Consider the following 23490-nt stretch of genomic DNA (forward strand, 5'->3'; position numbering starts at 1 on the left):
ATGTACAAAATAAATGTAAAAAATTTTTTTGTTTGTTTTTTTTTTTTTTCTTTTGGAACACTGTGCCAAGAGTGACACAGACGTGCCCCTTGGGGAGACTTAGGAAGTCGGAAGTAGGCTGGTAATGCTGTCAGGCTGGGGGGGGGCGGAGTGACTTTCAGGTTTTAACGCATCTCACGAGTTGCAGGGGCTGCATGCCAAAATCCGACCTGCCAGGCATCCCTGACTGCGACAGGCAAAATGTGATGCCATCATTTTAATGGAATTAATGCACCTGTCCATCAGTGTAACACGTGACCTGGTCGTCTAGGAAGTGCAGAGCATGCAGGGGAGAGGGGCATGTGATTTTAGGGCTCCCTTCATCGAGAAGCACTTTAGACTGTTTGAAAGGAGGAAGGGAAGCAGCAGGTGGTGGAGATGGCAGAGGGCCGTGCAGGTATCTGGGCTGGTAAATGCAGGAGGGAAATGGAATGCGATGGTGAGTCGAGAGGGGTGGGGAATATCCAGGCAGCGCACACCGTGACCAGAAAGATGAGCCAACCAGGAGATGTACTATAAAGACTGCAGGGGCCAGGCCAGTCCAGTCCAAAATGGCCTCAGGGACTGAACTTGCGTAACCCCACTGTCCTGGCGCTCGGCCTGTAGGGGGCGCCTGTATGTACTTATAACTGCTTTCAGGCGGTCGGTCACCTGACCGGCAGCTTCAGCCATTCAGACACGCAGGGTGTGCATCGGTGCTGCAGCCGGGGCTTGTCAGCGTCGGCGGTCAGGCCAGCAGGCAGGATCCAGTTCAGTGTTTGCTGAAGTTTTGTGTTCACTTGTCGGTGGCGTGGGGTGGGCTTTAAGCTGGAAAGTCACACAAAGCTTCAATATGCCAAAGTTTTAGAAAGCATCACTACTAAGACAGTGTGCCAAAAATCAATAGGCAGTAAGCATGCATATACAAAGCGAGTGTCCCACACACATCTGTGCTCGGCGACATCACATATTGTTTGCCAAAAGTGCAAAATGTAATTCTGCATGACCCTGGATACACTCTTCACACCATTCCCTAACCCCCCCCCCCCAAGTAGAGTGCCCTTCCTGTCTCTGGCCCTGGGGGGCAACAGGTTGTGACCGCTGAATGTTATTCTGGGTGGGTGGGAGTTGCTGCTGGCGCCCCTGCCATGCCCCTTCCCTTTCTGACCACGCCTCCTACTCATTCAGACCCACCCCTTTCTAGCCCCGCCTCCTAATCATTCACACCCACCCCTTTCTAGCCCCGCCTCCTACTCATTAAGACCCACCCCTGTCTAACCCCCTCTCTCTCTCTACCCGTCTCTTCACTAGCCTGGCTGGGCCCTCACACCCAGCACAACTACCTTGACTTGGAAGTTTAAAAGAGTACTAAAACTACATGTGTGTAAAAACACAGCATCGAGAGAGCAAGGTGCTGCCAGTATGTTTTGATGGATATGGATGTGGACAGATAGTTAGTCTTGATTGGGGTGTATAGGAAACAAATGTTTATATTGTATATTTAGAATTAAGAAAAAAATGGAAATAAAAATAAACAAATTAACTGCTTGTATTGTGAAAACAAAAGAGATAATGACTTGGTTTCTAACATTAATGTTTAAAAGAATAAAATGCACACGCACATCTGTGCACAGACACACATACACAAAGACGCACAGTGTTGTCCACGACGTTTGCTTACCGCTCGCTGGTGCTTCCTGCTCCTCCACTACATCCACTAAAGCCCCTTTTTTTTTATTGGCTCTGATCAGGTCTCCGCCTCCATCGGGTCGTACTATTGGTCGGTTTGTCGCATTCCTTTTTAATGACGCTGCGCCTGGTGTGAAACTCATGGAGAAGTCCACAAGTCCACCTTTTGAGGGGGGAGTCTCCAAAGCCTTGCTGCTGCCAGATAGCATGCTGCAGTCAGTTTTTTTGCCAAGAGCAGAGGTGTGTATTGATTGGTTAGATTTCCCCCCCGTTAACCTCATTGGGTGGAAACGGCAGCCAGGAAAGAGGAGAACGCTTTGGAGGCAGTAATTACTGTGGTGAAACCTAACAAAGTAATATCTTTGGTCTAACACTGTGCCATGACCAGAGCTGCCAAGCCCCCACCACACATCCTTTCAGTCGCCTTCACAAAATGCACATGTTTTTGTTTTGTTCTGTTTTTATTGAATGTCTTAGCGTTGGCCTGGAGCAGATGGTGAGTTCTGATTGGTTGAACACCCCTGGGACCTGGAACCAGGGGAGATGGGTGTCTCCTTTGTACAGTGTATTTGTCAGTATTCATGTTAAGTCCCCCTCCCACCCTCCCCCTGGTTGACCATTGCCATTGCAGTCCATATATAACCTGTGTTAAAAATGTATAGATTGTGAAACTTGTTACTGAATGTTTGAAAGATTTAAAAAAAAAAAAAAGAGATTATTCCTAAAATGAGAGAAAGAAAAGAAAGTGAAATAAAATGTATAAAAGAGCCTTGGCAGTATGAACAGATGACTTTAGGTGCAAATGTAATATTTTGTTTGTAATTACTTCTTGTGATGGCGGAGGGATACTGGACAAAATCAGCTGTAATAAAAGTAATTTTAGTACGTCAGGAGTCCAGTCTGTTCTGTCCACGCGGGACGCTAGTGACTCCATCTGAATTAGTCTGAGATTTATTACTTGTTCGTTACTTGTTTTGCTTTTTTGGCTTCGTACATCAACTTTGGATGATGCAAACAGACAAAAGTCCATGGTTTCCATGGATTAACCTTCTTGTTAATGAATGATGTCTCTGTACACTCAAGCTATGTTTACAAGCCAAGAGAGTGGATTCAAGCGGATAGTTTGGAATAAGTTTTTCCACTATCGTGTCAGTACTGCTGCAAAGGGTTAAGGGTAGCTTATGGGCGCCCCTCTTGAGTTTCAGGGTGTCAGCTGGGTCTCGTTTTGCTTTATAGTAAATTCACCATAGAAAGTTCTTGCAATATTTTCTACGGTGAGAGACAAAAATCATGTGCCAAAAAGCAGGCAGTGGAAAGCCAAAGCAGTGTTATAGGAAGGGTTAGATCAGCAGCTGTGTGGTAAGTAATTAAGGTGACCACCCATGTCAGGGAGGGCACTTTGAGCTAGGATAGGATTTGTAAATTATTATTTCAATTAAAGTTAAGTCCAGGTCCCTTTAACGATGAGTTCTTGCTGTGTGCTGATTGGTCAGTCTCCTATAATTATGTATGTGTCATTTGAAACAGCTGGACGAGTCCTTCAATCAAGAAAAACAAGTGGAAGCACAAGAAGAACTGACCTATTTAGCCAAGCAGAGAAGCCTTTCAGTTTTAAAGCAGCTTGCAGAAGCTCAAGAAGGTATCAGTAGGGAGATGTTATGGAAACACTCACGGCTTAACTGTTGCTGCTACCCTAAATCCTTCATAGTTTGTATAATGTATGTATAATCTAGGAAGCTCTAGCAGAGTAGTACAGTTGGTGGTATGGAGAGAACCGCCTGGTGACTGCCCCCCCGCACTCGCTCTGCCGTGCCCTCCCCCCTTGAGTGATCTTTGGGGTTTTCCTTCACACACCTGGCTGGTTCTGTGGGCCCAGACTTTCGCTGGTCTCTCTCCTTCCATCTGCTCTCTTGCTGCTGGCCCTCAGCGGGTGTAGGATCTGTGCCAAGTGAAGAGGTCCCGCTTCTCTGCAGAACTGATCTGGTTCTCCGTCCTTCTGGCCCCCCCTGTAGGTATCTGTTTATGGGGCCAGTTGGGGGGGGCGTCCCTCCTCAGCTGGGAGGCTCGTCGTCTACGGCTCACCAGGGTGTTGGTCCTGTGGCGAAGACCTGGGCTGGTTCCCGTCGGCATCCCCCCTGTCTCCTCTGCCCTCAGGAACTCCGCCACTATCGCAAAATATTCCAGTATCATCTCATGACTCCACCAGGTGTCACCACCACCTTCAGTCCCGGGCAGCTGAAATCCACAATGGCCACCGGTAGCAGTCAGAGCCAGCAGGAAGTACGGACTGCTGCGGAAAAGGCAAGTGGGCAGGGCTGCGACGGGGGGCAGCAGCGGGTCATCGTGGCTGCGCAGGCAAAGCACAGGCACTGCCACCTCGTCTGCATCACGCAGGGGTTCGTTCCGATCCCAGTATGCTTCCCAGTCCTCCCCACCTTTGCTGCCACCAGCCTTTCCGGAACAGAACATGAGCTCTTCCATGTGGCGCAGAGAGGAGGAGCTCAACACCTGGTCCACATCCATCACTGCACTGAGTGCGCTCTCGTACCTGCCAGAGAGAAAGCAGGAGATGGCAAAAACAAGACAGGCAAGGGTCAGGCATATGGGTCAGGTGACCAGTCACAGCTATGGCACCAATTACTAATGACAGGCAAATGAAGTCTCATGAACCATTTCCTACATTTTTTGACCCCATTAGATGGTGCTCTTAGTTTGCTTTGGGCCATGCTTTGCACCCTTTTATGGACAGAGAGCACCATCTAGTGGGGTCAGAAAATACAGCAAATGGTTCATGAAGTTTCATTTGCCCATCACTAGCAATTACCTGCTCAGCTGGAGTTTGCGGTACAGCAGCAACCCCCAGTGGTAGAGTGAAGGAAGGGCCGTCTCGAACCACAGCCTCCCCTGGAGGATGGGGGACAGGCAGGCTGCTGCTGTCAGGTAGGAGGAGGAGCCGCACTCCCCAAGGTAGGAGAGGAGCACACCGGAGCCAGAGCCCTCGCTGACGGCCAGGAGAGTTGATCTTGGGTGGCGGCTGCGGATGTAGGAGATGGCCTGGATCAAGTCGGAGGGGTCCCCGAATTCCTGAAGCCTGGGGGTGACCAGTGGGCAGCCCGCGACGCCCCTGGAGCAGAACACCACCGGATAGAAGCCCTGGCGGAGTGCACCGGCACAAAGCCCCAGGAGGTGAGGGGTCACAAGGCCCCATGCATTCGGCACGACAATGAGAACAGGCGGGCAGGAGGAGTAGCACCCCAGGGCTCGCTGCCCGGCTGTCAGCTCAGTCTTCAGACATGGGTTGGGGGCTCCTTCCAGCCATACTGCCCAATCCAGTGCCACCACGCCCCCGTCTCCCATCTGGAGGTGATCTCTGGCGAAGCGGATCTCCCCATCACTGGCCCCCACAACGCCGGCAAAGGTTTGGAGGTGCGGGTCGTCCCAGGGCCAGCCAATTGGGCAGGAACGGGCCAGGAAGGCACAGCGCTGGAGCAGGAAGCAAGCCAGAGCCGTAGGCTTGTATAGGAGCTGAGGGCTGGGACGCACCGTGTTAGCCAGGGGGGACGGCGGCAGATCCAGACACCAGCAAACACATAGCCAAAGCACATGGAGTGCCGCCCGACACAGCCCCCCTACGAGGCCCCACACCTGGGGCAAACGGAGAAAACAGGCCACGAAGAGCAGAATTATTGAGGGCAGGAGGCATAGCATTCCATCCCACATGATGCAGACCCATCGTGGGGAAGCCAGTAAGGAAAGACTGGGGATCTGCATCCTACCACTAGGCCGTCCCAGCACAGTCGGTGTCCGGTCTCACTCTTCAGAGAGTCTCCTCTGTCTTGTACTGCCTGCTTGCTTTTTAGCTGCTTTTTCCTGCTCTGTCTGTCCATCTGAGCTGATCCCCTCCCCCCATTAATCATTGACTCCTCAGTAATCAATCTAGCCATTCTGTATCATTCTGCTCCCACCCCCCCAGTGTATACAGGGAAGCGCAGGTCAGTATGTTCCTGTTCTTTCATTGCAAACTGACTATTTAGGAAGGTATCCACACATACAACCAACTACAACCAGCCTGTCGGATGCATCTATTCTGGCTACATTTCCCAAGTGCTTCCTTTAGCCACTTATACTGTATAGTTGTATGTGTCCACCCAGGACTACCAACTTGTATGCATCTGGCGTGACAATCGAGCTTTCAGCCTCTCGCACTCATGCAAGAAACCTTACAGCAAATCTATATTATTCCATTATAAAAGCTCCAAAGTTTTGGAGGTAGTTTGCAAACCCTACATACTATTTACGATGTAATAAACCTGTTATATACATGGTATTCTTTGTGCATGTGTGTGCAGATATGTCTCGAACATCTCACTCCAGCTAGCTTGCCAGAGTTGGCAACCCTGGTACAACTATGTAAGTTGCTAATATTGTTAGCCCCCTGTGCTCTTGGGGAACATACCCCTGTTTGTGCATGAGATAGTTAATCTATCCTGGACAAAACGAACATAACACATGACTTTGGACACTTTCAGTAGTTCAGGAAGAATTACAGCAGAAGTGGTAATTGGCCTTATTATAGTCTTAGAATGAAGTCTGTCTCTGTTAAGTAACCGCAGTAGCAGCAAGTAACTCACTCCAGGACACAGTGAGTATTGCAGAATGTTAAACTGATTCTGCAGGACACTGACATTCATTGTTTTTTTTTTAGAGCTGAAACCACGGTAATTTACAATTAGAAAATCACAGATCCTCCTGTTTCCCATGCTCTGTTGTTCAGGAGGTTCTCCGGTTTAAGATCCTTAAGCCAAAACAGAGGGGTACACAGGCTGACAAACAGGCCTTGCTAACTTTGTTTTTGCAGCAGACCTGCCAGTTCACTCTAAGAACATGCTAAATTTCCATCCACCAGAGGGCAATACAGAGCAATAACTCCTTGTTTGTGGAATGGTGCTGTTGCGTTAATATTCCATTTTTCCATTCCTGTCTCTCTTTGTATATGATGTCACTGTTTTCTGTCCCTGGTGTCCAGTCCAGGTTCTCAAGGACGTGCACGTGTCCAGTGATCCTCTGCTCTGGACAAAAGTATAGAGGCACCCCTCTTAATCATCGAATTCAAGTGTTTCAGTTAGACCCATTTCCACAGGTAAAAATCAAGTGCCCAGCCATGCAGTCAGGTTTACGAACATTTGTGAATGAGTGGGTCATCCTGAAGAGTTCAGTGAGTTCGAGGGTGGTGCTGTCATAGGATACCAGCTTTTTTACAAAGTCCGTTTGTAATATTTCTTCCCGGTTAGATGTTTTATGTCAACTGTAAGTGGTATTATTGTAAAGTGGTAGCGTTTAGGAACAGGAGAAACTCGTAAGATCGCATTAAGTAACAGAGCAGGGTTACCTAGTGATGAGCCACATAGTGTGTATAAGTTGCCTATGCACTGTTGACTCAACAACAGCAAAGTTCCAAACTTCCTCTGGCATTAATCCCAGCAGGAAACTGTGTGCCAGGGGCTTCATGGAATGGGCTTCCATGGCTGAGCAGCTGCATGCAGGCCTCACATCAACAAGCACAATGCCAAGCGTCAGATGGTGTAAAGCAAGATGCCACTGGACTCTGGAGCAGTGGAAACATGCTTTGTGGAGTGACGAATCACACTTCTCTGTCTGACAGTTTGATGGACGAGTCTGGGTTTGGTGGACACTAGGAGAGCTTTACCTGCCTCACTGCATTGCACCAACTGTAATGTTTGGTGAAGGAGGGATAATGGTATGGGGCTGCATTTCAGGGACTGGGTTAGGCCCCTTAGTTCCAGTGAAGGGAGCTCTTAATGCTTCAGCATAAGACATTTTGGACAATTCTCTGCTTTCAACTTTAAGAGCAGCTTGGGGAAGGCCCTTTTCCAGCAAGACTATGCCCCAATGGTCAAAGACATGGTTTGGTGTGGAAGAACTTGACTAGTCTGCACAGAGCCCTGACCTCAACCCCATCAAACACCTTTGGGATGAACTAGAACGGAGATTGCAAGCCAGGCCTTCACGTCCAACATCAGTGCCTGACCTGACAAATGCTCTTCTGGATGAGTGGACAAGAATTGCCGACAGACACACTCCAAAATCTTGTGGAAATCCTTCCTAGAAGAGTGACGGCTGTTATAGCTACATATGGGGGGCCAGCTCTATACTGATGCCTATGGATTTAGAGTGGGATGTCCTGTTCCTGTAGGTGTGATGGCCAGGTGTCCCAATACCTTTGTCCATGTAATATACATCAGCTGAGATATATATATATATATATATTACTGAGAAGACTTCTCAGTGTCCCACTGGGTTGGACTCACCAGTGCCTTTTTACACATAGTTATTGTGGGTTTTTTCTGTACGCGACCACATGAAACAGACACGTCACATTCCTGTAGCCTTTGCACAATTCCCAAAGGATGAATCCAATCTTGTGCCTTTGTTAAGACTAAGTAAATTAGGGTAATTATGGGGCAATTTACATGTAATTGTGTTGCGATGTTGGTAGGTCTATGTAATGAATTGGGCCTCTTAGGGTCTGGGAACTAGAGAATGATGAATCTCTCCTTTCAGGATTCTTCAGAAGCACCGCTGGGATATAAAAGTCCACAAACTGCAAGACTTTTCTGCTACCTTTTAACAATCTGAACTGCTCTAAAATAATTTGGCTCTTACCCTTCAGGTAGATCGTTCCAAAGGTCTTGGCGTGCAGAGGCGTCCAAGTCGTGTGACAAGGTTCCCCCAGGTTCAGTCCTTGGTCTGATCAGTTCTCCTTGTACACTACCTCTCTAGTTCTTCCTACCTCTACCGTGCTGATGACATCCAACTCTAATTGACCTTCCCTCCTGAGGACATGATAGTCTCTACTTGGACCTCCGCATGCTTCAATAACATCACAGCAAAGATGAAGCATCATCACCTCCAGCTTTCGGGAGAACTTGTCTTCCCTGCCACCATTTCCGTTCTCCATGATATCACTATACAGTCTGGATCATTGACGTTGTCTCCATCAAGGTCAGCCAGGAACCTCGGAGTAATAATAGATGACCAGCTATTTTTTGCTGACCACATTGCAGCCAGCTCCTGGTCTGGTATATAACATCGAGAAGATCAGGCCTTATTTGTCAGAATATGCAGCTCGGCTCCTAATCCAGACCCGTACCTATGACAAAACTACCAGCTCGTGAACCACTGCAGATGATTCAAAATGCATCTGGTATTCAATCAGCCAAAATCTTCTCATGTAACACTGGTGCTCTGCTGACCTTCAGAGCTGTGAAATGAACAGCACTCACATCCTTTGATGTAGGCCTCGTCATGACCTACATCCCTTCTCACCCTCCTCAGTCAACAAGCCAATGCCACCTCAAGGTCCTCCACCACAAGAAAATAAGTTTTTCAGTTGTGGTTCCACAGTGGTGGAATGAGCCACCCATCCACATCCAATCCTCAATTTCCCTCAAGACCAATTTTGTCTAAGAATATTTCAACTAGCTCCTCCAACCACTGACCTGTGGCCTGTACTATGAAGCTGGGTTACTGGCTTATCGGGGTATCTTGTCGGATTTAAGGTACCACAGTTTAAATGGACTTCATATTTGTTCACCTATTTTGCCCAGACTACCTTAAATCCGACAAGTTACCCCGATAAGCCAGTAACCCCGCTTCGTAGTACAGGTCACAGGTCTACTATCCCTTGGTTATGTTCTTGGTTATAGCTCCCCTGTTAGGTTGTTCAAAATGAAGTTGGTGTATTTGTAAGCCACTTTATGAATGATAGCGATGTGGTGGCACAGTGGTTAGCGCTGCTGCCTTGCAGCAAGGTCTTGGGTTCGGTCTCGGGTTCTTTCTGTGTGGAGTTTGCATGCTCTCCCCGTGTTCATGTGCATTTTTGCCAGGGGCTTCAGTTTCCTCCCACGATCCAAAAGCATGCAGGATAGGTTAATTGATGAGTCTAAATTGGCCCTACGGAGTGTTGGAAACTTGGTTCCTTGTTGCGCCCGTTGGTCCTAGGATAGGCTCCGGTCCCCCCTGAGACCCCGGTTGGGATTAAGTGGTTTCAGAAGATGGAGGGATGGACGTGTAAGTATATGATGTCATAATGCGCTGTTGTGCATCTCAGAACAAAACAAGTATAACCTTTAAAAAAAAATCTTAATTTTATTACTGTTATTTCTAATTTTATACAGAACACACAAAACAAAGCTTTTTTGTAACCTGAATCACTTTCTCCTTTTTCATTCCATATATTATTTACAATACCATTTTGAATTTGAAAGGCCGTAGAACATCCAGGGACTTTTGCTGGGATGAAGAAATGAGGGCGTAGAAGGCCAAGGTCATGGGCCAAAAGTCATAAGTACAAAAATGATGGGGGGAGGGGGGTTAGTTGGCTATGGAGACCAAGAGGGTCTAGCTGCAGATGCCTGTAGAGTGGAGCTCCACCCAAAATGCGTCACCTCCACAAGAAACGCGTGATCTTTAAGGACGTAAAGTGGAGCTCCGGTTAGGGTTAGAGTTAAGGTTAGGGTTTATTCGCTAACATTAGTTAACTATTAGTTGAGGTCACGTGTTTCCTGTGGAGCTCCACTCTACAGGCGTCTGCAGCTGGACCCCTCTCATGGAGACAGCCACTGTGACCTTTGGTGAAGCTTTTTACCCACAATACACCTGTCAGACGCCATTGCAGGGGGAAATTAAAAAGCGGGACACAGTTCATGTAGAGTGGTACACGTCACAGGGATAACAACCCTAGTGAGAAGAGTGTATATTAACTCTAGGTGTTTGTGAGTCTGGTAGTGCCTGTGCTTAACTGGGGAGGCTGGGTCGGGATGGGTTGGGTCCGAGTCCCAAGAAACTTTGATTGGCTGTGCAGTTGGAGGGGGGCAGAGTTCAAGCTGTGCCATTGGTATATTTTGAAAGCTTGTTCTCCAGGTCACAAATTCGCTTTTCCTGAGAGAGGACGGTAGCCTTCAGACTTTGTATTTCCTCCAGCAGCTTCTCCACAAACTGGGGCTGGAGCAAGAGTTTAGGAGGACAGAGAAATGGAGGGAAAGGAGAAGAGTGGGGATGAGAGGGGTGGGGTGAAGAGAAGAGATAAAAGAAGAAAGAAGCAGGTGAAGAAGTATGCAAGGACCTAGTACACGCCAACTTAAACCATAAACACGCAACAATAAAGTTCATGAGCATGAAAGGAGAGGAGTAGCAAGGAGGCGAGAGAACAGGACAGGGTCACCAAGGGAGGAATGCAGAAGATGATGGCACATTACATATTCAGCAGAAGAGAACTTGCTGCTCAATTAGAGAATGGAACTTAATATTATACAACAAAACTTTATCAACAAGATTCTATCAGAAGGACAACAATGTATTCCCTGAACATCACCTGCTCCCCAACTACTTCTACGATATCTAGTCCACTACCTCTACAATCTTTATCTCCCCTACACTCTCCAAAAATCTTTATTAAAAGCCCAGCTTTGCATGGCATGATTCTTTTGATCATTACCCATACGATGTACCTGTGAAGTTTGAAAAGATCCGTCAAATACTTTTTGTGTTACGGCACTAATGGGATTAAACGTCTGAGGTTGATATCTCTCTGATATCACTATGCAGAGCGGCTTAAATTTTGGTGCGATTTGTCTCAAAATATGCGCATAACCACATCTTGAACCATACAACGTGTCCACAAACCTTAAAAAACATCTGTCAAAGAATTTTTTAGGTATTACATTAACGAGACAAGGTCCCAAAACCAGAAAACCATACGTATTGCCTGTCCCTAGGGAATACAATAACATCAAGAAAATCTACCTAAATAAGGTCTCTAAATACCAGAAATACACGAATAGACACTAACACAAAGAAAAAAATGGAACCAGACTGTGTGACAAAAACATGGAGCCTTATATCAGCTACTGAACCTAATTCAACATTTGTAACGGACACTGAATGAAAATGTGAATTCCAGGTATTGTCCACACATGGTTGACCCTGCATGATGGGGTCAGAGATCATGAGCTGATGTCACTCTAGCACTCACTGGCAGGCTGCTGCCGTCGCAGGAAGACATGGTCCGACGCGGCACAGGCCGTGAGTCCAGAATGTTCTTCCTGGCCACCTTGAGCTCCCGGCTCTTTGGGGGCACGTAACCCTCCCGCAGGGATACCAGCACTGGACCCTCATCCCGGCCCGCCAGCCACTCCTCAGGTTCCAGCGCAGGTTCTGGGCCCGCTGTATCCGGGTACAGATCGTCCTGGAACAGGTCTGACTGTGGGTACGGATTAAAAGGGAGGAGGGGGGCTGGGGTGAGGAAAAGGTTTCTGCCTGTGGTTCAAGATGGAAAGAAAACAGAGGTGTGGTGGGATAGAAACTCAATGGTTCTCAGCACTGACCTTCCTGGGCACAGTCATCATGATGGGCTCGCACTTTCGCTCATGAAGCTTGTACAACCTGTTGAGGAGAACGCATGATCCTCATTGGTCGAAAGGCCAGGCTGACATGCTGACCAGTAAGGTGAACAGAGCTCTCTGCTGCCCTCTTTGTGTCGACTGATGAACTACGCTGATCCGGTAACTAAAGATAACAGAATTCCACAGTCCCAATGACTGCGGTACTCCAGTGAGTGACACCAAACACCAAGGCTCCGATTGTCACTGCGACTGTCACCTTACACTGGGAGTATAAGTGAGGCAGTGACAGACACAGCGCGGCTGCTGACCTGGCAATCTCACACTTGCTGACGTCGACGCCTCTCTTGGGCATGAAGCCCATTCCCCGCTGGGGCTCCTTGCTGCTATAGGTGCTGAGGTAGTGGACATACGGGTGCTCGTCCGTGATCTCAAAATACCGGATGCTGCTATCACCCTGTGGTAGGGGAGGTGGCATGGAGGAAGGGGTACGAGACAGAGAGAGGCTAAGGAAGGAGATCCCTGCTTTTGCCGCCCTTCCTCGGTTCCCCCGAGGTCGCAGAGAGCTGCATGGTTCAGTGTCAGTTTTCACTGCACCAGAGAAGCTGGTGGAGCAACTGATCCGCGACCTTTCAGAGCAGAGGATCACTGGACACCTGCACGACCTTGAGAACCTGGACCGGCCACTAGGGGGCAGTGATTTAATATTGAGAGAGAAACAGGAAAGAAAAAAATGGAGTACAGATGTAATTTAAGGTCTTTTTTTTTTCTTTTTGCCGCCGTGATGGGTCACCTTTCCACACAGGTACACAATGTTGGTGTCTGCGTCGTAGAACGGCAGCAGGACCCCATTGCTGGTGTCCATCTCCAGCAGAGCGATGGGCTCCTCAAAACTCGTCTGGGAGGGAGAGAAGGGTGCAAGTTTCACTAAGACGCTACACCATGAGGATCAATATGCGTGAGAAATGGTGTGTGAAGAGGAGCTTTACCGGGTCCCAAAGGCCCAGTTCCCTCTGACTCATTCGAGTGAAGCCTGTGGTGAAGATGTGTCCCTCTCTGGTGTAGATGGCTCTCATCGGCCGGATGCCCTCGTGGGGGGCCAGCCGCTCCTGCCGTGCAGATGTGAGGCAGACATTACATGCCGATCACAGAGATGGACACTCTTAGCCGAAAACTAGTTGCAGACAACCTTACTCAAGCACCAATTGCAGAGACGGTCTCAATCAAGCATAAATTGTAGAGAGTCAATCACACACTACTGATCACAGACAGAGAGCCTTACTTGCATATTGATCACAGGCAGCCTCAATCACACACCTTGATCACTGTGACAGACAGCCAAGCACTGATCACGAAGACACTCAGTCACACACCAATCACATTGACAGACCCAGTCACACACCAATCGCAGGAAGAGGCGGCCTCAGTCACACACCAATCGCAGGCAGAGGTGGCCTCAGTCATACACCAATCGCAGGCAGAGGTGGCCTCAGTCAAACACCAAGGTACACAACTTGGTTTCCTTGTGATGCTTTTGCAATCAGTCGGGGTTAAATCCTTTACGTCGGCCATGTTGGGAGAGATTGGGAGAGATGCTCACCGCCACCACATCGCCCTTGCGCGGGTCACACACACGCAGCCGTCGGTCCTTGCAGGTGGTGCAGAAGAGGCTTCCGTTACGGTTCCAGCAGACGCTGTAGATGAGGTCGGGGTGGTCGTCCATGGAGATCAGGGGCTCCCCTGTTCCGACATTCCAGATGATGATCAGGTTATCACTGCCTGGGGGACACATGGAGGAAAGGAGGGTTATTCATCATCTTCATCATCCTCACTGCCTATTCCCTCACTTACGAGTTTCACATCCAGATACGTTAGTGCCAGACTTCTGGCTACTTCTCCCATGTGTACAACAGCAGCTGCCTTACTGGAATTTGAACCTGCTGGTCAGAGGTCTAGTCACAAATGCTTAACTGGTAAAGACAATTTCAGCATAGTTTAGTATTTTATTTGGTTTTTATTATTTGCAGATTTACTACATGACCGAGATTTCAGGGACCAGGAGAGTTTGCTGTTACACGATATATCATGTTAAATGAAAAGGATTTCAAGTAGAGGAAAGGAGAGTTAAGATGTGAAAAGAGATGGTTGTATTTCTTACGGCAGTAACCTTGATGGGGACATGAGGGGGCGCACCTGCGGTGAGGAGGATGTTTCGGGCTGTGGGGTGCCAGCTGATGATGCCCACACGCTTGGAGTGCCCCTCCAGGATGACGACGGGCTCAGTCAGGTGGCGCACGGGGGTGTGGTCCGGGACCTGCCACACCTGCACGGCAGGACAGATCGGGGGAGGGGGGAGGATCCTCAGACCTGAATCCAGGCAATAAGGACGCCGATCCAACAGAAATGCGCAAGAGGGAAGCGGAAGAAATGTGGGGGCATGATGTCATAATGCCCAGAGAGAGACGAGACAGGAAAATGTTAGTGATTAACAAAAACTCTGTGTGTCCGCACAGTGAAATGAGAGCTACGTCTGGAATGATTGCAGTGACGGATTAGTACAAAAAAACCTATGATAGGGATCAGAGCCACTGGTGACTTAGACCCCTAATCAATGTTATGTGCACTAAAGTATATAAGTTAGACAGGAGGGCATCAGAGAGGAGAGCATCAGCGACAGGGAGCTGTGTCACCACTGTGTGAGGCCCAGAGGGCCTGCGGGAGGCGCTGTAGGCACTGTGCTATAACGGGCTGATGACCCCCCCCTGTAATCCTCAGCTGACGGACAGGATCCTCCAGTGGAGAAGGGTAATCCACTTCTCAGGACCTAAAGGGCGGCATGGTGGGCATGCCAGGGTACTGGTGAGGACGGGACAGCTGCGGGGGCATGTGGGGACGCGGCTAAATCCCCCCCCCCCCTCCCAATGCAACACACATGTGTACGCACGCTGCTTTTTAACCCTAAAGCACAGGGGTGGTGAACTTAAACCGGAGACTCCTGCTTAGACCTTAACTGTAACTTTGTGTAACTGGGTATCCGTGTGTGTGTGTGAGCCACTAGCAGCATGGCCAATTAAAAGAGCCTCCTTGCGTGACTGGCGGCCAAATCATCCAATCATCTATCCCTCACTTGTCTTTTTTTTGTTGCTGTTGTCCCTGTCCCGGCCACTGCTGAGGAATTTCTCGCGGTTAACTCGGAGCTAAGCACCCACATAGGATGAGGCCCTCCCTAACACCAAGCCGCGAATAACCACCATATTCTCCCTCCCAGTGCTCCTCATACCTCTGTGTCAGCCTGCCCTCTGGTGGACTGTGGATGCAACAGAACCCATGGGGCGACGTGACGGGCAGCATGTGACAGTGTGTCCTCCTATGAGTGCTGGGGTATATAAGCCCTCCTCTAGGAGACCATTAAACTGCAAGTAAGTGAGGGTGCAAACATCATCAGCAGCCCTGCCCATGCATACAGTATCAGTGCATTGTGGTCGCACCCTCCTGCAGTAAGCCTGTCGTCACCCGGGACAGCCTGCTGTCACCAAGTGCTTCTAAGCCACGTCCACATGCCACCCCTGTGTGACGGGCAGAACGAATCAGGAACAAGGCGTGGTGGCTAAATCATGGCATCGGCCTTCTGCACCGGAGGCCATTGCATCGCCGCCACGAATTCTCCGCGTGTGTTTATCTTATGAAAGACGGTTTTACTACTTCAGTATTTTAGGATCCAAGGTGTTGACTGGCTGACAGTTGGATTACCATGGCGGTGCAGTCCTCGGAGCAGCTGGCCAGGATGTTGTCGTTGTGGGGACACCAGTCGATGTCCAGGACGGGGCCTGAGTGACCTGCCACTAGGGGGTAGCTTTTATCCAGACGTCCCGTCTGGAACAAAAAGAGCAAGACAGTCAAGGATGCATGCACAGACACAGAAACACACACAAAAACATAGACAAATGCACTGTGGGACAGGTCTGGCCCAGAGGGGGGCTTTGATTTTGACTACATTTCCCATGATTCCCTCCTGAAGACAGATTTGACTTCAGCCATACTTCCTCTTATACAATGACAGAGGGATTGTGGGAAAATATATGAATATTTTGTTGAAGACTCCCACCAGCCTCTTTGGCAGTACTCTCTTCCTGACCAGTGATGTCACTTCCTCACAATGCCGCGTACTACTGTTTTGTCAGTGTGAACACTTGTTGCCCCCCACCCCACCATTGCCCAGGCGTTTATTTATAGCTCAGTGATGAGCTGCTGAAAAGGCCCTGGAATGGGGGGGAGTAGGGTACATATTGGCTGCCGTGTATTTTTAGCTGACGGTCTGAGCATGGGGACGTCTGATGGGGGCATAGAAGCAGTTCGGGGAACAAAAGGCAGGACAAAACAACCGCAGCCCTGGGCCTGGCCTTCAGTGGTTAAAAAAGACAGAACTGTAACCACAATGATGTTGGTTCATATCTTTGCGCTGTGTTGGACAAATAGGCCATGATAACATCCTCTGAGATAACAATGAATGTAAACACGATGATGGGCTAAAGGCTAATAATCTACATAGCACAGGATCGCAACCAATACCAGAAAGTAGTGATGGGCAAATGAAGTTTCATGAACCATTTGCTGTATGTTTTGACCCCACTAGATGGCACTCTTGGTTTGCGTCGGAACATGTTTCGAGCCCTATTATAAATAGAAAGCACCATCTAGTGGGTTCAGAAAATACAACAAATGGTTCATGATGCTTCATTTTACCCATCACTACCAGGAAGCTATCGCGGAACACCCTGGTTTGGGGGCCAATCCATCGCAGGGTACTGTAAATGTTTATCTGTTCCTGCCTTGTGTTTTCTTACTGTTTATTCGATGTAAATAAAAGTTTACAATGTATCAACTGAAGCACTTTAGAGAGCAGCATTTTACCTTAGACTGCTACCTTAGGCCTACCGCTTATCCAGTGTGCCCCCTGCTGGATATGCTTGGACAGTGCTTTTTTTGATGGCAGACATACGAATGATGAAACAAATCTGCTAAACATGGAAGTCGGAGTTTAAAATGGCACACTGTAAAAAGAGAAGGAGCAGCTGCACCCCCTGACCTTGGATAGGGGCAGCACCAGGATGGCACCCCCACCGCTGGACTCCACGATGACGGCCAGGAACTTGGGGTTGACGGCGCAGAAGGAGCTGTCCCAAGTAACCTTGGAGACGCGGATGTCATCGTAGCTCTGCTCCGCTTTCGCCGCCTGCCCGAAGACGTGGCGAAACTTGCTCTGGCGCACGATGCTGCGACTCATCGCTATGGCGACGAGTGAGAGAGGCTGGTTATATGGAAGAATGGAGAGGATAAACAAACAGGAGGAACTGGGGGGAGAGAATGAGAGAGAGAGGGAGAGGGACAGAGAGAGAAACTGAGAAAGAAGGGGAATGAGAGAGAGAGAGAGAGAGAGAGAGATGGCACAGTTAAAAAAAAAAAGACTGAGAGGAGAGAGAAGAGACATAAGGAAATCTGAGAGGAGAGGGAGACCGATGGAACAAGAGAAGGGAAAAGAGAAAAAGAGTGAAGGGCGAGAGGGAGGGAAAAAGCGTCGATATGCGAAAGCCAGAAGAAAAAAGAGCAGGGATAATATAGAGGAGAGAGAGAAAGTAAAATCTGAGGGAGGAGACGGGAACACGGGTGCAGAGACGTCACAGAGAACAGGAAGTCACTGATTAAAAAAATACATGAGATTCCAAATACACCTGGTAGCTACAGTCCGACTTCCAGGTGCTCAGTTTTAATCCACGGCAAGTCAGTCAGGTGCTGCTTTGGGGCAGAGTGTCAGCACCCATCTGGGTCTGAAGTCATACGTGTGGCATTCTCACCTCTATTAAATAGCAAACAACCATCAAACCAGACCAGACATCAAACAGAAAAAAAGCAAATGATACATGTGAGGGAAAAAAAGCATAATTGTGTTTAGTGGGCGTGTCTTTAAACACTTGTCACTAGCTGTGATGGCTGAGTGGTTAAGGCGTTGGACTTGAACTCCAATGGGGTCTCTGCATGCAGGTTCAAACCCTGCTCACAGTGTGTGTTAGTGAGGGATTTTTTGCTTCAGGTGCAGTATGACATAGCATTTCATAGCTTATTCCATTATACTACTGTGTACAGGTCATCTTGTTACACACTATTCACTGCACAATCATGCAAGAATCCCACTTTTCCATGTCACACGGTACCCTTTATTTAAGGTTTGTCTTCTTGTGTGGATCTCAAGAAATCGCCTAGTCAAATTCCTTGCAAGTGTGACCTTACCTGGCCGGTAAAGACTGATGCCGATTTGGGAAAAACATATTTTCTTTTCCATGTAAATTTACAAATCCGTGAGAAATATTTTTCACATAATAACAATAGTAATAACAGTCATATTTCACATACATTTATCTGCAGAATCACAGAACTGGTCAGCAACAACCACTGCACTACATGTTTTGTGTCCATGATGTACAGTACTGTGCAAAAAGTCTCAAAGAGGTTACTTATCTGGGTAATAAATATATACTATATGGACAAAATTATTGGGACACCTGGCCATTACACCTATAAGAACATGACATGATAATATCTTATGACATCCCAGTCTAAATCCATAGGCGTCAATATTGAGTTGGTCCCCCCTTTGCAGCTATAACAGCCGCCACTCTTCTGGGAAGGCTTTCCACAAGATCTTGGAGTGTGTCTGTAGGAATTTCTGCCCATTCATCCAGTAGAGTGTTTATGAGGTGAGGCACTAATGTTGGACGTGAAGGCCTGGCTCACAGTCTCCGCTCTAGTTCATCCCAAAGGTGTTTGATAGGGATGAGGTCAGGGCTCTGTCTAGGCCAATCAAGTTCTTCCACACCAAACTCACCCATGTCTTTATGGACCTTGCTTTGTACGCTGTCGCACAATCATACTAGAACAGGAAAGGACCTTCGTCAAACTGTTCCCACAAAGCTGGAAACAGAATTGTCCAAAAAATCTTGCAATGCTGAAGGATGAAGTATTAAGATCTCCCTTCTCCCTGGAACTAAGGAAGTATAGCACAACCAGGGGCGCTGTAAAGGGGGGGTAAACGATGACGATTCTCGGGGCCCATGACTGAGAGGGGGCCCAGAGAAGCCCCCAATAAACTGTGTTGGGGGCCCTGTCAAGATTCTTTTCATGGGGCCCAAAATCCTTAGCAGCGCCCCTGAGCACAACCCCTGAAAAACAACCCCGAACCATTATCCCTCCTTCACCAGATTTTACAGTTGGTAGAATTCAGTCACTCAGGTAACGTTTTACTGGCATCCGCCAAACCCAGACTTCTTAAACGCTTCCACTTTGCAATAATACCACTGACAGCTGACTGTGAAATGTCTAGTAGAGAAGAAATTTCATAAACTGACAAAGGTGGCATCCTATGACCGGACCACGCTTTAATTTACTGAGCTCTTCAGAACGGCCCAATCTCCGCTAACTAAACTAATTAACCTAATAAGTTAAATAACTCAGTGAAGTGGAGATTAGCCAAACAAGGTGGGCTAGTGGTCCAGTCAAAAAAACATGTGTATTCGATGGTTGTTACAAAGGTTTATAAATGGCTAATCTGACCCACCTTAACAGACATATCATAGTTTTACACCCAACATAAGGATGAATTAAACATCACATTCTTCGACTACCTGAGACTTTTACGCAGCGCTGTAGGTACATTAGACTTTATAGCTTCTTATTAACTATGTAACACGCGGGCCGTTCTGTGACAGAGTAGCTGCCGTTACCCTGACTGCTGCTCAGCTGACTTGATCATCCTTTAGGATGATATTAGCTGGTCCGCTGCATGTAGTGACACACATACCAGAACGGCATCTAACACCCACAAACAAACACTCCCCAGGGGAAGAAGGGAGGGAGGGAAACAACAGCAAACAAGATCCTGATCCAGTCCAGCAGCCCTCCAACCCAACATATTCTCTTAGGGTACCACAGACAGTAGGGTGCATCACTAATGTACCACACACTGAAAAATGTGATATTAATGTAAAATACATTGTAGGGTGTCTCATTAATGTATGGCACACTGGAGGGTGTACCATTCATGTATGAGATATTAGTGCGTCAATAGTGTGTTATTAATATATGACATACTGTAGGGTTAGGGTGCATCATTAATGTACCACACAGTGAACAGTGTGTTATTAATATACGACACACTGGAGGATATGTCATTAATACCTTTAAACTAGCTGCGATGGATGAGTGGTTAAGGCGTCGGACTTGAAATTCAATGGGGTCTCCCCCCCCAGGTTCCAATCCTGCTCGCAGCGGGTGTGTGTTTTAGTCAGGTTAAGAATTCTTTGCTTCTATCACAATGTGAAATTCATTGCTCATCTTGTTACACACTACTTGCTACACAATCATTCAGGAATCCCACTACAGTGTGTTAAGTGTTCTGTGAAGAATCACATTAATTTACCACTAACTATAACTTGCATCATTCATTCACCACACACTGCACCTTATTATTGATCTACAGTTGTGCATCATTAATATGGAATACACGGTACAGTGTTTGTTTTGTGTGCCTCAGATTTAACTGGGCCTTACTGACATGGCCCAACACAGTGAAGGATCTTGTGATGTACCATTTGTTAGACAGCATCTTTACATTGTCACTATCACTCTCGTCTTGTATACCTCCTAGAGAAATTCATACATATGAGAACCTTAAACGTATTATTTCTCTACATTTTCCTTGATGTTGTAAATATTTATCTCTGTAACTCTGCTTATTTGAATTCCACCACGCTATGTACAGCCAGCATTGCACTGTATGACTATATATCAATGGACACGGAACTGGTGATCAATGGGTTGCATAATTCAGACGTACTACTGGAGTAATTGATCGTCGCTTCTTTAAATTATCCAACAGTGAAATATATCATTATTAATAAAGCGATATCTCAGACAGCCTCTGATCAGTAAAAGTTAATCTCAAGTGATACAGAGAGGATATCTTGTAAATGATCTTCAGTATGACAGTATCATTCAGGACTTGAAATGAAAGCTGCGTTTTAAAATGTTTTTTTAAATAACTGTTTAACCAATGTTCAAAAATAATAACCGAGAAAATAAACAATTGGATCAACCTATTCAAGTTAGATCCTGGTTTAAAATGCCCAAGAATAAATCGCAGTTGTCTTCGTTGTTACTCTCTTTCTCCTCATTTTATTTTGGATATTGAACCGATTTGTAATCGATACTATCGATAGCGAGGCGGACTGAGACCCCGGTGCCTACCGTTCATTTTGGATCACAGGGTCTGCGGCGTGCCGCTGCAAAACAAATATCGCACCAACCTGCGAACGGGCTACAGACTGCGCATAAAAACAACTTCTTAAAAGCATCTCCCCAAACGAGGTGACAACGTTTCCTTCAATAAACTGTCCGATATAATGCAGTAATACAGGCAGATCAGCAAGCAAGCAAACAAACAAACATGCAGCCACGCTTTTTGCGAATGTGGTTGTACTTGACTTATACATTCTTTCTGTATGCTAAAACTTGCCATACGCCTGAGTGAAGACTCCTCTTACCAGACAAGGGAAAAAATGACACGGTCACTTTCCTAATATAGAAATGCCAATCTCTGCCCCCCCTTCTCCCCCACTCTCCCTGCCCCTGCTCCCCCACGACCACTTTTCTGTCCAAGTCTCTGTCGCTTTTTATATTGCGCGGTGTGGTACGATTACTTTTCCATCTTCCAGGTTAAGGCCGATGGAGACGCCGGCCATCCTGCACATCTGGACACGTGCCACGGTTTGATCGCACCGCTACAGGGCTTCGATCTTCTATCCCCCACACCAAGTACACACGGCACCCCATTCCTGTCCCACGCACAGCGTGGTCTGTTCGGGACATCGCACAACACGTGACACCGCAGTTTAGCTGTCGGCGCCGAGCCACGGCTGCCTTTCCCCGGCGCAGGTCCCGCATGGGAGGACGACAGGCCAGCGGTGTGCCCTTGTCCCGGGGGCCAACTCCGCCGCAGTGACGTAAGTACTTTCAAAGTATGCCCATGATGCGTGGACTCACCTTATTTCGTGGGTTCTCCGCTTGTCCTCCCCTGGCTTGCTCTTTTCCCACCTCCTTGGGGCGTGAATACTCCTGATTTTTGGTGCGTTTTTCTCCTACAGATAACCACTGTTCCAGGTCGGTATATTTAGTGCTGGCTCGCACGTCCTGATGTACAAAACTGCGTGACGTTTCCCAGCGCTGACAGGGATGGGAGGGGGTAGATGGGGAATTGGGGGGGGGGGGGGGGGGGGTAAAGGAGTTGGGGGAGAGAGAGAGAGGGGGGGGGGGGGGGGCGTGCTGAATCGCCTGAGTCAAGGCGGCTCCATCTATTTTTGAGGGGTGGATCGGGCGTGCGGGGGGGGGCGTCTGGCGTCAGGCGGTGCGCGGCGGACGTAGAGGGGATCTATGACAAGCATGACTTGGAAAAGTAGTGCCCCTTTATGACATTTATTGGCCGTAAAACTTTTATGCGGTTAACAACCGTGGAAATCCGGAGACCAGAACGTATGACTAAAACGAATTCGGGTTTATTAAAAAGTAAAATATATAAACGAGACATACTGTAACTTAATTGCACTGCTGAATTCAGTCGCCTCACTTCCCGTTACGCTAAAACCGAGCCGCGATCTATTCATGGTCTGATGCTGTACTCAAAACATCTTCGTGCATTTGAACCTCTTGACCTTGAACCTACATTAGGCATGTGCTATTTATAAACTTGAAAATATCTAAAGATTTTGTTGGAAAATAATTATCCTACGTAGCCTACAGGTGACTAGTGACTCCTAACACTGTTTGTGTCACAGTGAAAACATGTTATATCGGGGTGTGTGTGTGTGTGTGTGTGGGGGGGGGGGGGGGGGGGGGGGGGGGATCCTGATGTCGGGTGACTTAAGCCCAAAATTTGACCCGTGTGCCCCCTGGCGGCTCTCTTATGTAATATGTGAAGGCGTACGGGCAGTGCTAGGCTGATAAATCAGTCCCCCAAACCCTACATAAAATTTGACTCGTGTCGGACATACCTTCCCTTACTATTCACGACACCGTACCAACAAAAAGACACGTAAAAATATTGTAGTAATGCGTACTAAAGAACGCAAATAATGGAAAAAAATAGTTACAGGCGTATGTCGCCTTCTTGTGGTGGCGCTTCCGAAAATTCTACGTATCTCGGAATTTTTTTGCGCGGGTACGGATTTACGCAAGTCTGTCTGACGTAAATCGAGAGATGCCTGTATACTGTAAACCGCAGCATTCACTTGATCGAGGTTCCTTTGTTTTAACGATC

The 23490-nt window shown here is 47.8% G+C and overlaps 2 protein-coding genes and 1 non-coding gene across 5 annotated transcripts; 1 reads left to right on the top strand and 2 right to left on the bottom strand.

Annotated features, from left to right (window-relative positions):
- Nucleotides 1-2404: 2404 nt before the first annotated feature.
- LOC125712951 (protein ABHD15) lies at nt 2405-5547 on the bottom strand. Its single transcript, XM_048983589.1, has 2 exons — nt 4532-5547; nt 2405-4255 (listed from the first exon to the last, which is right to left on the bottom strand). Exons 1-2 carry the CDS (start codon nt 5476-5478, stop codon nt 3631-3633), a joined length of 1572 nt encoding a protein of 523 aa, XP_048839546.1. The 5' UTR covers nt 5479-5547; the 3' UTR covers nt 2405-3630.
- A 4309-nt stretch (nt 5548-9856) lies between these two features.
- coro6 (coronin 6) lies at nt 9857-22418 on the bottom strand. 3 transcript variants are annotated; one of them, XM_048983592.1, is made up of 11 exons: nt 22221-22418; nt 17215-17436; nt 15879-16001; nt 14322-14451; nt 13729-13907; nt 13118-13237; nt 12922-13026; nt 12440-12585; nt 12114-12171; nt 11762-11989; nt 9857-10731 (listed from the first exon to the last, which is right to left on the bottom strand). In XM_048983592.1, the coding sequence occupies exons 2-11, from the start codon at nt 17410-17412 to the stop codon at nt 10609-10611; spliced, it is 1410 nt and encodes a 469-aa protein (XP_048839549.1). In that variant the 5' UTR covers nt 17413-17436; nt 22221-22418; the 3' UTR covers nt 9857-10608. The 3 variants fall into 3 exon arrangements, with proteins under 3 accessions (XP_048839549.1, XP_048839548.1, XP_048839547.1); XM_048983591.1 differs by having other exon boundaries at nt 17215-17414; nt 22221-22362; XM_048983590.1 differs by lacking the exon at nt 22221-22418 and adding an exon at nt 21426-21778 and having other exon boundaries at nt 17215-17414.
- Nucleotides 18107-18188, top strand: trnas-uga (transfer RNA serine (anticodon UGA)). Its single transcript has one exon. It is a non-coding gene; the product is annotated as a tRNA-Ser (tRNA).
- Nucleotides 22419-23490: the final 1072 nt, after the last annotated feature.

The sequence above is a fragment of the Brienomyrus brachyistius genome, chromosome 18 (assembly GCF_023856365.1).
Source record: "Brienomyrus brachyistius isolate T26 chromosome 18, BBRACH_0.4, whole genome shotgun sequence".
NCBI classification, from domain to species: domain Eukaryota; kingdom Metazoa; phylum Chordata; class Actinopteri; order Osteoglossiformes; family Mormyridae; genus Brienomyrus; species Brienomyrus brachyistius.